This window comes from Neomonachus schauinslandi, chromosome 9 (assembly GCF_002201575.2).
Source record: "Neomonachus schauinslandi chromosome 9, ASM220157v2, whole genome shotgun sequence".
Lineage (NCBI taxonomy): Eukaryota > Metazoa > Chordata > Mammalia > Carnivora > Phocidae > Neomonachus > Neomonachus schauinslandi.
Genome location: NC_058411.1, coordinates 141,032,359 through 141,043,466, shown reverse-complemented (window position 1 = coordinate 141,043,466; position 11,108 = coordinate 141,032,359). Strand labels below are relative to the sequence as shown.

Here is an 11,108-nt window from a genome sequence, read left to right as displayed (position 1 = left end):
AAGCAAGTCCCAAAGTCCAACCATTACTCGAGGGGAGGGACTATCCAGGGGGTGACCATCGGGAGGCAGGGATCACTGAGGACCGGCTGAAAGGCTGCCTATCACGGTAGCCTCGGAAACTTTTCTATGCATACAAAACTTGGCTTTTTCAAAAAGCCTATCTTTTGCATTTTGCCTTTGCAGATATCAAGGTGGTCTTCCCGTTTATTGTAATGTGTAGAATTCCACTATGCGCAGGCTATAGAACTGAATGAACAAATCCCCTGTTGATGGGCATGTAGGTTATTTCAAGTAAAACAGCCTTTTCTCACTAATTTTCCAAGTGTGGACTGAGTACCCTTGTGGGTGTTGGGGGCTCAGAGATGGAAGGACGAGAACCCCACCCTTGAGGCATACTCAGCCTAGACAAGTCAACACACAATTGTGTCATCGTGGAAGGAGGTACAAGGTGCCCTGAAACCCAAAAGAGGGGCTCAGCATGTCTGACCCTTCCAGAAGGAAGTGAGCCATCTCTCTTCCCCCAGACGAGCAAACTGAGTCACAGACCTGCTCTTTGTTTCACCCACACCTCCTGTGAGGACCCATGCTCCGGATAGAATGGACACTCCAGACTCACAGGGTGAGCAGCCCCTCACCTCTCCTACCAGGTCAGGCCACGCCCAGATCCTACAAGCCCCCATGAATGCCCTAGAAAAGGAAAAGACCTTCACATTCTGGAAACCAAACAATTGCTTACAGTTTACTTTTCAGTCAGGTGTTTGGCATCTTTTCGTCACTGTCTAAATAAATTAGTTCTGGTGACATTTTCATGGAGGTTTTTTTTTTTTTAGAGTATCCTGTACTCATTTTTATCCTCATCAAATGTGTATTTTTTGGTGTACCTAGGAAGAATATGTTACAGAATTAGCTTAATGTTCACCATTCGACTGATCACAAAACAGCCAAGAGAGCACAAAGCTTTGGAAAACACGTGCCAGAAAGGTCCTTGTGCGTAATCCGGCGCTATTCGTGTTCTTGGTTCCCCTCAGCAGCATGGGCGTGTGCCTGGAGTCGTGATGGCAACCAGGCCCTGGCTCCATCTTTCACATCAATTACACTTATCAGTAAGAAAGAACCATCATCATTGCCATGCTTGACTGTTGTGTGATGAATGAGTGCTCACTTTTTCTGAAAATAACCTCCCATAAAAGCCGTTTTTCTGAAGCGGTCAAGATAGGGGCTTTGGGTTCAGATAGGCCCAGGGTGGAATCCTAGTCCAGGGTTTACTGACTGTGTGGCCTTAGGTAGGTCATTCAACTGCTCAACAACTCAGGCTCCTTGTCTTTGAAATGGGTTTACTCATACCCACCCCGCTGGGCTGGGTGGGCACAAGACGGCTCGATAAACTGTCACAATCGTGTAAGGGATGCCTAAGTCCCCCCCCACTTCCTCCTTCCTGGAAAGTAGGGGGGCTTTAACAGCAGGGGAGAGCCTTTAGCACCTTAAGCATCATGAGTGGTGGCAAGGTCAGGGTTTTTTTTTTTTTTTTAATTTTTTATTTATTTGCGAGAGAGAGAATGAGAGACAGAGAGCATGAGAGGGAGGAGGGTCAGAGGGAGAAGCAGACTCCCTGCTGAGCAGGGAGCCCGATGCGGGACTCGATCCCGGGACTCCAGGATCATGACCTGAGCCGAGGGCAGTCGCTTAACCAACTGAGCCACCCAGGCGCCCCAACAAGGTCAGGTTTTGACTGGATCCAGGGGAGGTGGGAAGGCAAACAGTGGGCAACACTCAGCATTAGAAGGGCCCTTGTTCCCGAGCCGACAAGGGAATGACCTTCTGGAGGTGAGAGTGATGGAAGCCAATGCAAATTCTACCTCTTCCCAAGCTACCTTGTCCCCATGAAGCTTTCAGGACAGCTACTACCAGCGCCCCACTGGCCTGCAGGCTCAAGACCCCCTGGAGGGGGGTGGGGCAAATTTGTCCAAACTCCCCGGAAAGATAAGGCTTCAGAGATAACAGCTCTGGCTCACCTCACCTCTGAAAGCCACTGACGATAACGAACCTTTTCCCAAGAGCCAACCGTGGCAGGATGAGGGGGACCCGGGAAATAGGGAAAGGGGAAGAGCTGTTGGCACCAGATCCGTGCCCAGAATTCTCCACAAAATGATTTCAGCCTGACAAGGCAGGAAGAGCACAAGCCGGAGTGAGAAAACCCAGGTTTGCGTTTGCACCGGACTGCATTTTGAGTATTTGCAAACTCAGGCCCAGTGAAACGTCAGTGGTGCCCTCCCGCATGGCTCGTGGTAAGGAGCACGGGAGAGAATGGGAGAGAAAGTGCTGGGAACATTCCATGTAAGCAGTATCACTATTAATCGGGTGCAATCTACCCCTCTTTGGTGAATAGAGGAGTTCTTTAATTCTGCGCCCCGCCCCTGGCCCAGGGCATCAGCCATGGCCTCCCCCACCGTATTCCTGATATCGCTGGGGCTACCTGGGGAGTAGATAATCCCAGAACACGGCTGAGGGTCAATCTTTATGCATTTAAACGTCAGAAGAATATCACCAATTTCACTGCAGTGAACAAACAGCAGGGAAGATACATTTGCTTTGTCTACATCGGGGTTTCTCAAACCTTGGGCGGCATAATTCCTTGCTGTGCCTTGTAGGATTTTTTTTTTAAAGATTTTATTTATTTATTTGACAGAGAGAGACACAGCAAGAGAGGGAACACAAGCAGGGGGAGTGGGAGAGGGAGAAGCAGGCTTCCCGCCGAGCAGGGAGCCTGATGCGGGGCTCGATCCCAGGACCCTGGGACCCTGACCCAAGCCAAAGGCAGACGCCCAACGACTGAGCCACCCAGGTGCCCCGCCTTGTAGGATGTTTAAGAGCATCCCTGGCCACTACCCTCTAGACTCCAGGAGCACTAAACCCAGTCGTCATACCCGAAAATGTCCCCAGAGACCGCCTAAATTGGGGGGGGGTGCAATATCACCCCCAGCTGAATACTACTAGTGTACATAAAGAAATGAGGGCCGGGGGTGGGGGAGATGTCAGTTCCCCGGCATTTTGTTGCTGCAGAAAGATTTCAGAGGGGTATAAAAGCGGAAAGGGACGGTGGTGACAGTCTCGGGGCATGAATGTGGCATCTCTCACCTCTCCATCTGGAGGGCTGTGATCTCCACAGCCAGTGGCCACCTCCACGCTTGTCATTTGGGGGATCTGGGGAATGGGACAGAAGGCGTTCCTTGGATCAAAAGCTAATGCCATCCGATATCACTAGCATTTTCTACATCCTGTGCTGGTGACAAGGGCCTGCCCTGCGGGGAAAACCAGCGCTTTAAAAGAAGGCTCTTTCTCCCAAGAAACCGACGTTTATTAATAATACATCCCCAAACTTCATGTCAACAAAGGGAACCTCTCACTGCAAAGAAATACCGGTCATCCAAGGGGATGTCAGCAGCCTCAAGATCTGATCTTTTTTTTCCCCGAAGTAGCATATGGACCACAAAATCTCTCTCCGTGTAAGAGCCCATGAGAAACTCAAGTCAAGGCTTTTGTTCTTTGCTTGCCTTCTCTGTAATCATTCTGCTAAAGCAGAACAGCAAAGTTACATTGCTAAAGAAGTAAGTGTAAAAAGAATCTTGGTTCTGTTCTAAGCATTTCCGAATGGCTAACAGGAAAGGTGAAATTGGACTACAATATCGCTGCTCGCCAGGCCTCGGCCAACCTCCAGTCCTTGAGGGAGAAGAAAGGGGGTAAACACCACCTGGGAACGTTCCAGAGTTGGATGATGCCAGAAATTTCCCAAGCCGGGCCACTCCTTTTTCCCTTCCCACCCCAAATTCCAGCCACCTGCTTTTACACGGCAGCATTTAAACCAAACAAATCAGGAGCTACAATGTGACTAAATTTCTGGACAAAAATTACTACAAAAGGAAAAAATGAACCACCACCAATATAGGTTGTAGCCCACTGTTTGGACTCACCTGCTAAATGCTACCCATCAGCACAGATTAAAACAAAAGCCTGCCACATTCCGGGCAGACACTGCTCTCCAGGGGCGGCTCAGCTGGAAAGTGTGCTGGAAATTCAGTGGCATGCTCTGGTCATTTCTAAATACTCTCTAGAAGACAAGAGTTCAGGTCAAGTGAGAGCACGTGGCTCCATCACTCAACAAAACCCCACAGCCAGGGAACAGGTGTGGCCTGCCGAAAGCAAACAAAAACTTCTCTCAAACAACAACAAACAGTTAACACCCTCAGCCTGTCAACACCAATTAGCCTGCCCTCCCAGCAGAAGCCTCTTAAGAGGGATCCTGAAATCCAGCTAGGTCCTCTGCAAGCAGAAGTGGTCATCGCGTGGCTTCCCCCAAGGAAGTGACCCTCAGTGGAAACTTACACCAGCAGGCACAGCCCTTAGGTCCCCTCTACCCCTAAGGGGCCCCGCTGGGTGGGATCCTAACTTTGCTGGACCCCAGGCACTTTTCCTTTCCTGGGTTTCTTCCTGCATAATAATGTCGATATTAGAATTGATTTTTGATATAATTTTAAATACTTTAATATTTTATTCTCTTAGTATATCAGGCAGACTTTAATTAATAGGTTCTTGTGGACCTGAAAAATTAAAACATTTCCTTTGAATAATTTCATTTCCTTTGGGTTTTCTTTCTTCTAACTTTAAAAGAAATTAAGCATTTTCCAGCCCCCCTCCCGCCCCCCACCAGGAAGTATCACGGGTCCTAGGCACTGGGCCCATTGTGTCTTAGGGAGAAGCCAGCCCTGATTCAGTAGGAATGTGCAATTTTTTAAAAATACTGTTATCCATGGCCTGTACATCCACCTCAACACAACTCTGGCCTATCCTGAAAGCCCATCCTATCAATAAAATACTGACATAAAATGCCCGGGACGTATATACATTTTCACTCGTCTCTGAAGAGTGACTTACACAGGTGGACTCCAAGGGGCTTAAAACAAAAAACAAAACCAACTCAGCACACAAGATAGATTTTCTTCAATATTTTATTTATATAGAAATACTTAAAAAATGAAGTAGCACCATTACTTAAGTTTTACCTTTATTATGTAGAACTTTAAATGTCAGAAAAATAAAACTCTTGATACAATTTCAAATCTTGTCTCAGCAAATATAATATTAGTATTTGACCATGAGGTTAAAGGCCCTTTATCATAAAATAAAATATACTTTGTTTTTTAAACTTTGCTCAGTAAAGTACATTTAAGCTCAAGTAACGTCACCTACATATACATAAACAAGTGGTAAACAAATGTATTAAAATAGAAATACTAAAACTATAGTGGCCCAACAGAATTTTTGTAGCTTGCACTGAATTCTATTTATACAAATGTTAGAAAGCATCAACAGTTCCTTTTGACATGTTTATACATTTCCGTTTTTTTTTGTAATAATATAGAATAAAATATGCTTTATATCACTGAATAGAAAATATGCTGGGTGAAGCATTTCTAGAAGATTTGTCTGAACCTATAAAATCTCCATCCCAACAGAATACTGTTCAAAACATTACACATTTTATGGTTTTGTAATTCCGTCACGATTGTGTGGTTATTAAAATAATACAGTGTTCTTTGCCATAAGGCCATACTAAAATAAAAAGATTTAACCCAGCTACAAAAAAGTTCACTGAACTTAAATTAAAATACTTGTAAACATCTTTGCAATATGAAATATAATTTTTCAAGTCAAAAAAGAATAAAATACTTCAATCTGTATTAATGCAATTTCTCTTTAAAACTTTTAAACGTTTTTAATATATAAGAGATATGTTACAGTTTAACTTTTTATAAAGCTGCAGTATCCTGGCCCTTCCACAACATTCAAAAAGGATCCACTGTGTTCTATAATAAGCATCGTAGGAACCCAGCCACAAAGGGGAACACACTAAAACAGTCCACACATCCCATAAGCACTATTATTATCATCTTCATCATAATAATTATTGTTCATTTTTTTTTCCTACTTTAAGAAAACGGAAAACTTGTGGGGTTTTCTTCTTTTGGAAGCTTCCTATGAAGTACAGTGTAAAAACTATCATTACTAGAATGTCGCCGTTCCTATTATTTATAGAGCATGCATTTCAGGTGGTTTCGGGGGTTTCCCAGGCTATAGTACTCTTGATGCAGGTATCCTGGCAAGTTCCTTTGTTTAAAAATTAAAATTTAAAAAAAAAACAAAAACGAGCGGATACTACAGCTTTCCAAGCTCCTCTGGGATCTCAGAGTGTGAGCAGGGGTGGGGGAGGAGAAGGTGGGGCACCACGGCGTCCCGCGGGCAGGCGGGCGCGGGACTGCGGGGGGGGGGGGGGGTTGCTGAGGCTGGAGGGTAGGGGAGGGGGCCTCCCTGGCCCCGCGGGGTGCGCGCAAGCGCGCGCTGCCTTCAGGAAAAGATGCGGATGGCCTGAGTGACCGCGGTGTGGCAGACCGGGCACTCGGGCTCGCTCTTCTCGCAGATGCGGTTGGCGCACTCCATGCAGAAGAGGTTGTGGCCGCAGGGCACGAGCGCGGCGATCACTTCGCTCTCGAAGCACACGGAGCAGTCGCGGCTGCCCTTCCGCCGCAACCCCGACGACGACGACGAGGAGCTGGAGGAGGAGCTGGACGACGACGAGGAGCCGGAGGTGTCCGACGGCTGCAGGCCCGGCAGCTGCGCCCCCAGCCCGTTGGCGTAGGCGGCGTAGGTCAGGCCGCCTCCGCCCGGGTCGCTGCGCACCCGGCGAGCCAGGTGGTGCTCGCCCGCCCCCGGCGCCATGTGCAAGGGCGGGGACAGGCGCGGGCAGCTCGCGCCCGGGTGCAGCCGGCGGTGCACCAGCAGCCCCAGGTTGGCATTGGAGGGCGCGCCGGCGCCGGGGAAGACCACCGAGGACGACGAGGCGGACGAAGATGCGGAGGACGAGCAGGAAGACGACACCGGCGCTGCGGGTCCGCCTCCGGGGGAGCGCTCGAACTGAGCCCAGAGCAGCGGCGCCCCAGGCGGGGGAGCGGGAGCCGGGTCGAAGGTGGGCTGCAGCTCGGGACAGCCGTCGGGGGAAGGCACGGAAGCTTCCCCCGCCGCGTAGGTGTATCCGTTGCCGTTGTTGTTGTTGTTTCCGTTGTGGGCAAAGCTGAGCGCGGGGCTGGGGGGGCTGTAGTCCGCCAGGCGCGGGGTGGCGGCTGTGCTGCCGCTGGTCCCCCCGCCGAAGTAAGAGTCCGTGGAGGCGCTGCCAAGCGAGCTGGAGCTGTCGTTGCGGTAGCTAGAGAAGGGCTTGCGGCCGGGGGTGGGCGTGATGCTGGGGGTGGGCTTGCTCCAGAGGCTGCCCGGGCCGGACCCGCCGGACCCGTGATGCAGCTCAAAGCCCACATCCGTGCCGTTGGCGTGGAAGTCGTTCTCATCTGTGAGCTCGATGATGCCGCCGGTGCGCAGGGCGATGTGCGCCTCGATCTCTTCGCGAGCTCGGTCCACGTTCTCAGGCATGCCGGTCACCTCGAACACCGGCTCCTTGTCGCGGCTGGGCGTCACGATGTACGTGTGCGTCTGTTGTTGGATGCGCTTGATCGTGGCGCCCTTGGGCCCCACCACGAGCCCCACCACGCGATAGGGCACCCGCACCTGGATGGTGGTCTGTCCGGGCAGGTTGGGCGGCCCGGGCACTGCGCCGTTGAGCGCCGTGTTCTTATTCCGCGAGGCGCGGATCATGGAGAAGTGCTCCGCGGCAGAGATGATCTCCCTCCGAGCCATGGCCACATCCTCCTTCCTGCCCGTCACAACAAAGACAGGCTCCTCCCCGCGAACCGGGGTCTTGATGTAAGTATTGGTCTTCGCCCGCAGCGCTTTAATTTTACAACCTGGGAGCCAGGGTGCAGGGGAGGGAGTGGGAGAGAGAGACAGACACGCCCATTATCCCGGGGTAACCGCGGAGACCTGGGACCGCCCGCGTCCAGGGCTGCGGGACGGCAGGACACGCTTTGGGCGGAAAGGGGGCGGCTCCCTCACTGACCCTGGGCCACGCCACGGGCTGGGAAGCGGGTTCCACCCGCGAGGCGCTCGAGGAACAGCCCATTGGCTGCCTAGCCCTCCCCCAGTGACTGCAGTCGTCCCGAGCAAACCCGAGAATCCCAGAAAAAGTCAGCCGGGGAGATGCCGCTAGGATCCAGCGGGGCGCGCCGTCCGCCCTGAAGACGCGGCGAAGGGGTTCAGGGAAGAGGGCCGGAGCCGCGATCCCCCCAGAACTGGGGGACTGAGGGGAAGGGGGGGCAGTCCCGGGACCCATTGTTCCTCCTCTGGGCTCCATTCCGCTTTGCAGAAATCCAGAATCCTCCTCCCATCCGATGCTCACTCCTCCTCCTCCCCCTCCCAAAGGACCGATCAAAGGCCCCCTCCCCCAAGCATCTTATATTTAAATCCTATTTCCCGGGGTGGGCTGGGTGGGGGGGCGCTAGGGGAGAAGGCAGTGGTTTTAGCAGGATAAAGTGCATCCCGCCGTGGCAGCGGCGCGGCTCCGGGAGACAGCCTGCCTGCACTTTCTTTGTCTGGGGCGCCGGCCCCTCGCGCGGCTCTTCCTCTCTCCTTAAGGCTCGCGGGCGCCGCGGATCCCGAACGCTCTCGCGCCCTCCCCGCGGGGCGGTGGTCCGAGACCCTCTCCCCTCCAGTTCCCCATCTCCGCCGGACCCACCTTGCCGCCCCACGATCTCGGCGACGTGCTCGGAACTGGGCACCGGCACGCACTCGGTCATGTTCACGCTCTTCTTGCGCGGCTCACTGTCGTACAGAGAGGCGCCCTCGTCACTGTCCAGCCCCAGCAGGGAGAGCTGATCGAGCGCGAGCTGCAGGGCTCTTTGGTCATCCAGGGTCTCTCCCCCGCCGCCGCCGCCGCCGCCGCCGCCGCCTCCCCCTCCGCCGCCGCTGCCGTTGCGCTCCAGGTCTGCAAACAGGGAGCTGGGCATCGCTCGGCCGTGCGCGCCGCGCCCCCGCCGGCCCTGGGCTCGGCGGCGAGAAGCTGCGGCCACAAAGGCAGCCGGGAAGCGAGTGGTCAGGGGCGGGGAGGCCGGCCGGCTGCAGAGGGCTCCGTTGCTCCTTTCTCGGCGCCGGGAGGAGTGGGTCGCTCGGTGCGGTCCGCGCCGGGCAGTGGCTGCAGGAGCCCCCGCCTGGGTCCCCACCCCAGATCTGCCGCCGGGTGGGGTGGGGGCAGAGCTCGAGCGGCAGGCGCGCGTGCCCCCCGAGTGCCGGGCTGGCTGGCCACAATGCCGAGCGAGAAGCGAGCAGGCGAGCGACAGCAGCGTTTCTTTAAGGAGCCCCTCCCCGGCTCCTCCACTCCCTCCCTCCCGCCCGCCCGCCCCCCCGCCCGCCCCCCCCCCCCCCGCCCCCCGCGCGGCCGCGCCCCCCCCCCGCCGCCGCTAACGCCTCTCTTTGTTGTCTAATGCGGGACCGGCAGGCTCGGGACAGTCGCGCGTACCTATCGGCCGAGGACAGTCTGTCCCCAGCTCTCCTCCCTCGCCTGATGGAGAAGGGAAAACGCGCCCAACTCTGAGGCCAGCGGCCCGGATCTAAGAGAGCGGTCCTGAGAAAGTCCCGTTAGCGTCCCCAAATAAACCACCCCTAGAGCCCACGGGGCCACTGGAAGAAAGGTCTATTGTCTGCCCAACAGGGCGGTCCGAGCCCTCGGACTGGGCAAAGCGGGACTCGAAGTCCCGGTGCGCACGGGCAAAGTGGCTCCTGGCGCGGGTTGCCCACCTGCGCGGGAGCGCAGGAGACACAAAGGCATAGGCCCGCCCGCATCGCTCCTAGCGCGCGCGCGCGCGCCCACAGCTCTGTCCCCCCTTGGGCAGCACTTTGTCCAACTGGCCCTGAAACTGCGGCGGGGCCAGCCAGAACCCCGCCGCAGCGCGGGCCTGGCCCGCCCTGCGGCCCGCGACCTCCGGAATGTGCGGCGCTGGGGTCCTATACAGGTCCCGCGCGCCTGCCGAGACCCCGCGGGCGCTGACTCGTGCACGAGCGCTGCGCCGCCACCGCGGGGACGCCAGCCATGGCTCCGGCGGGCGGCGCGGCGTGCGCGCGCCGCCATCCCGTCCCTCCCCGCCCCGCGGTCGGGCATGCGCGGTGCGCGCGGGGAGCGGGCGGGCCCTTTAAGGGGGGCGCGGCGCAGCGCGCGCCGGCCCCTCCCGCGGCCCCGCCCCGACGGGAGGTGTGCGCCCGCCGCCCCGCCGCTCTTTGTGCGCTTCTCCCGGTGGGGTTGGCGGCGGAGGGAGGGCGCGCCCGGACCGGCCGGCGGGGACGGCGAGCTGCGCCCCCTCCCGGATCTCCCGGGGCCGCCTCCGAGCGCGCGAGAAGAAAGGAGGCTTTGAGGGCCGGGCCGGGGCACGCCACCGCCCCGTCCCCCTGCGCTCGGCCCCGCGGCGCCGCCACCCGGTCCGATGGCCCCTCGGGCCCCGCGCGTGCTCCTCTCCTTTGTTCCCGGCGCCCCCGGGCTCGCCGCGCCCCCGCGAGCGGCCGGGGCTGCGGTTTGCCGAGAGCGCCAGAGTCCGCCCGGCGGGACGCCCGCCCGGGACAATGGGGCCATGTGGCCGCCGCCGCGCGGACGGGCTCACTCGGGGGACCTGGCGGTGCCACGGCGCGAGCTCGGGGCGCGCAGGCAGAGGCTCCCCGGTTCTTGCTCACTGCGTGACCCCGGGAAGAGAGCGAGCGCCCGGGCCTCGGTGTGCCCTGCGTAAAATGGGGGAAATCGTACCTGCCCTGGCCACCTCGTGGGTTCGGAGAATGGGCTGTGACAGTAGACGCGAGCGCGCTTGGTAATCAGGCAGTTAGGCAAACGCCTTTACTTTGGAGAACGGGAAGGTGTTCCCTTCCTGCTCACCTGGAGCTGTCTTGGGGAAGAGGTGCTGATTATTTCCTTGGGGAAATGAGGCTTCCAAGCCACTTAGAGTGGTTATTTCCTCAGGATGTTTATGTCAGCTTCCCTGACTCTGGGTGTGTGTTTCTTCAAAGGGAATGATGGATGGGGTGGGGGAGGGCGCTAGAAGTCCTCCGAGAGAGCCACCACCTCGAACTCCAGTGGAGAATTCTTGTGGTTTTTGACCTGGTTTATGGACTCAAGTCCCACTAATCTGTGAATG

At 56.0% G+C, this 11,108-nt stretch overlaps 1 protein-coding gene across 1 annotated transcript; it reads right to left on the bottom strand.

Annotated features, from left to right (window-relative positions):
- Positions 1-6,378: 6,378 nt before the first annotated feature.
- On the bottom strand, positions 6,379-8,942 carry MEX3B (mex-3 RNA binding family member B). The gene is made up of 2 exons (XM_021680594.1): positions 8,672-8,942; positions 6,379-7,844 (listed from the first exon to the last, which is right to left on the bottom strand). The coding sequence occupies exons 1-2, from the start codon at positions 8,940-8,942 to the stop codon at positions 6,400-6,402; spliced, it is 1,716 nt and encodes a 571-aa protein (XP_021536269.1). The 3' UTR covers positions 6,379-6,399.
- Positions 8,943-11,108: the final 2,166 nt, after the last annotated feature.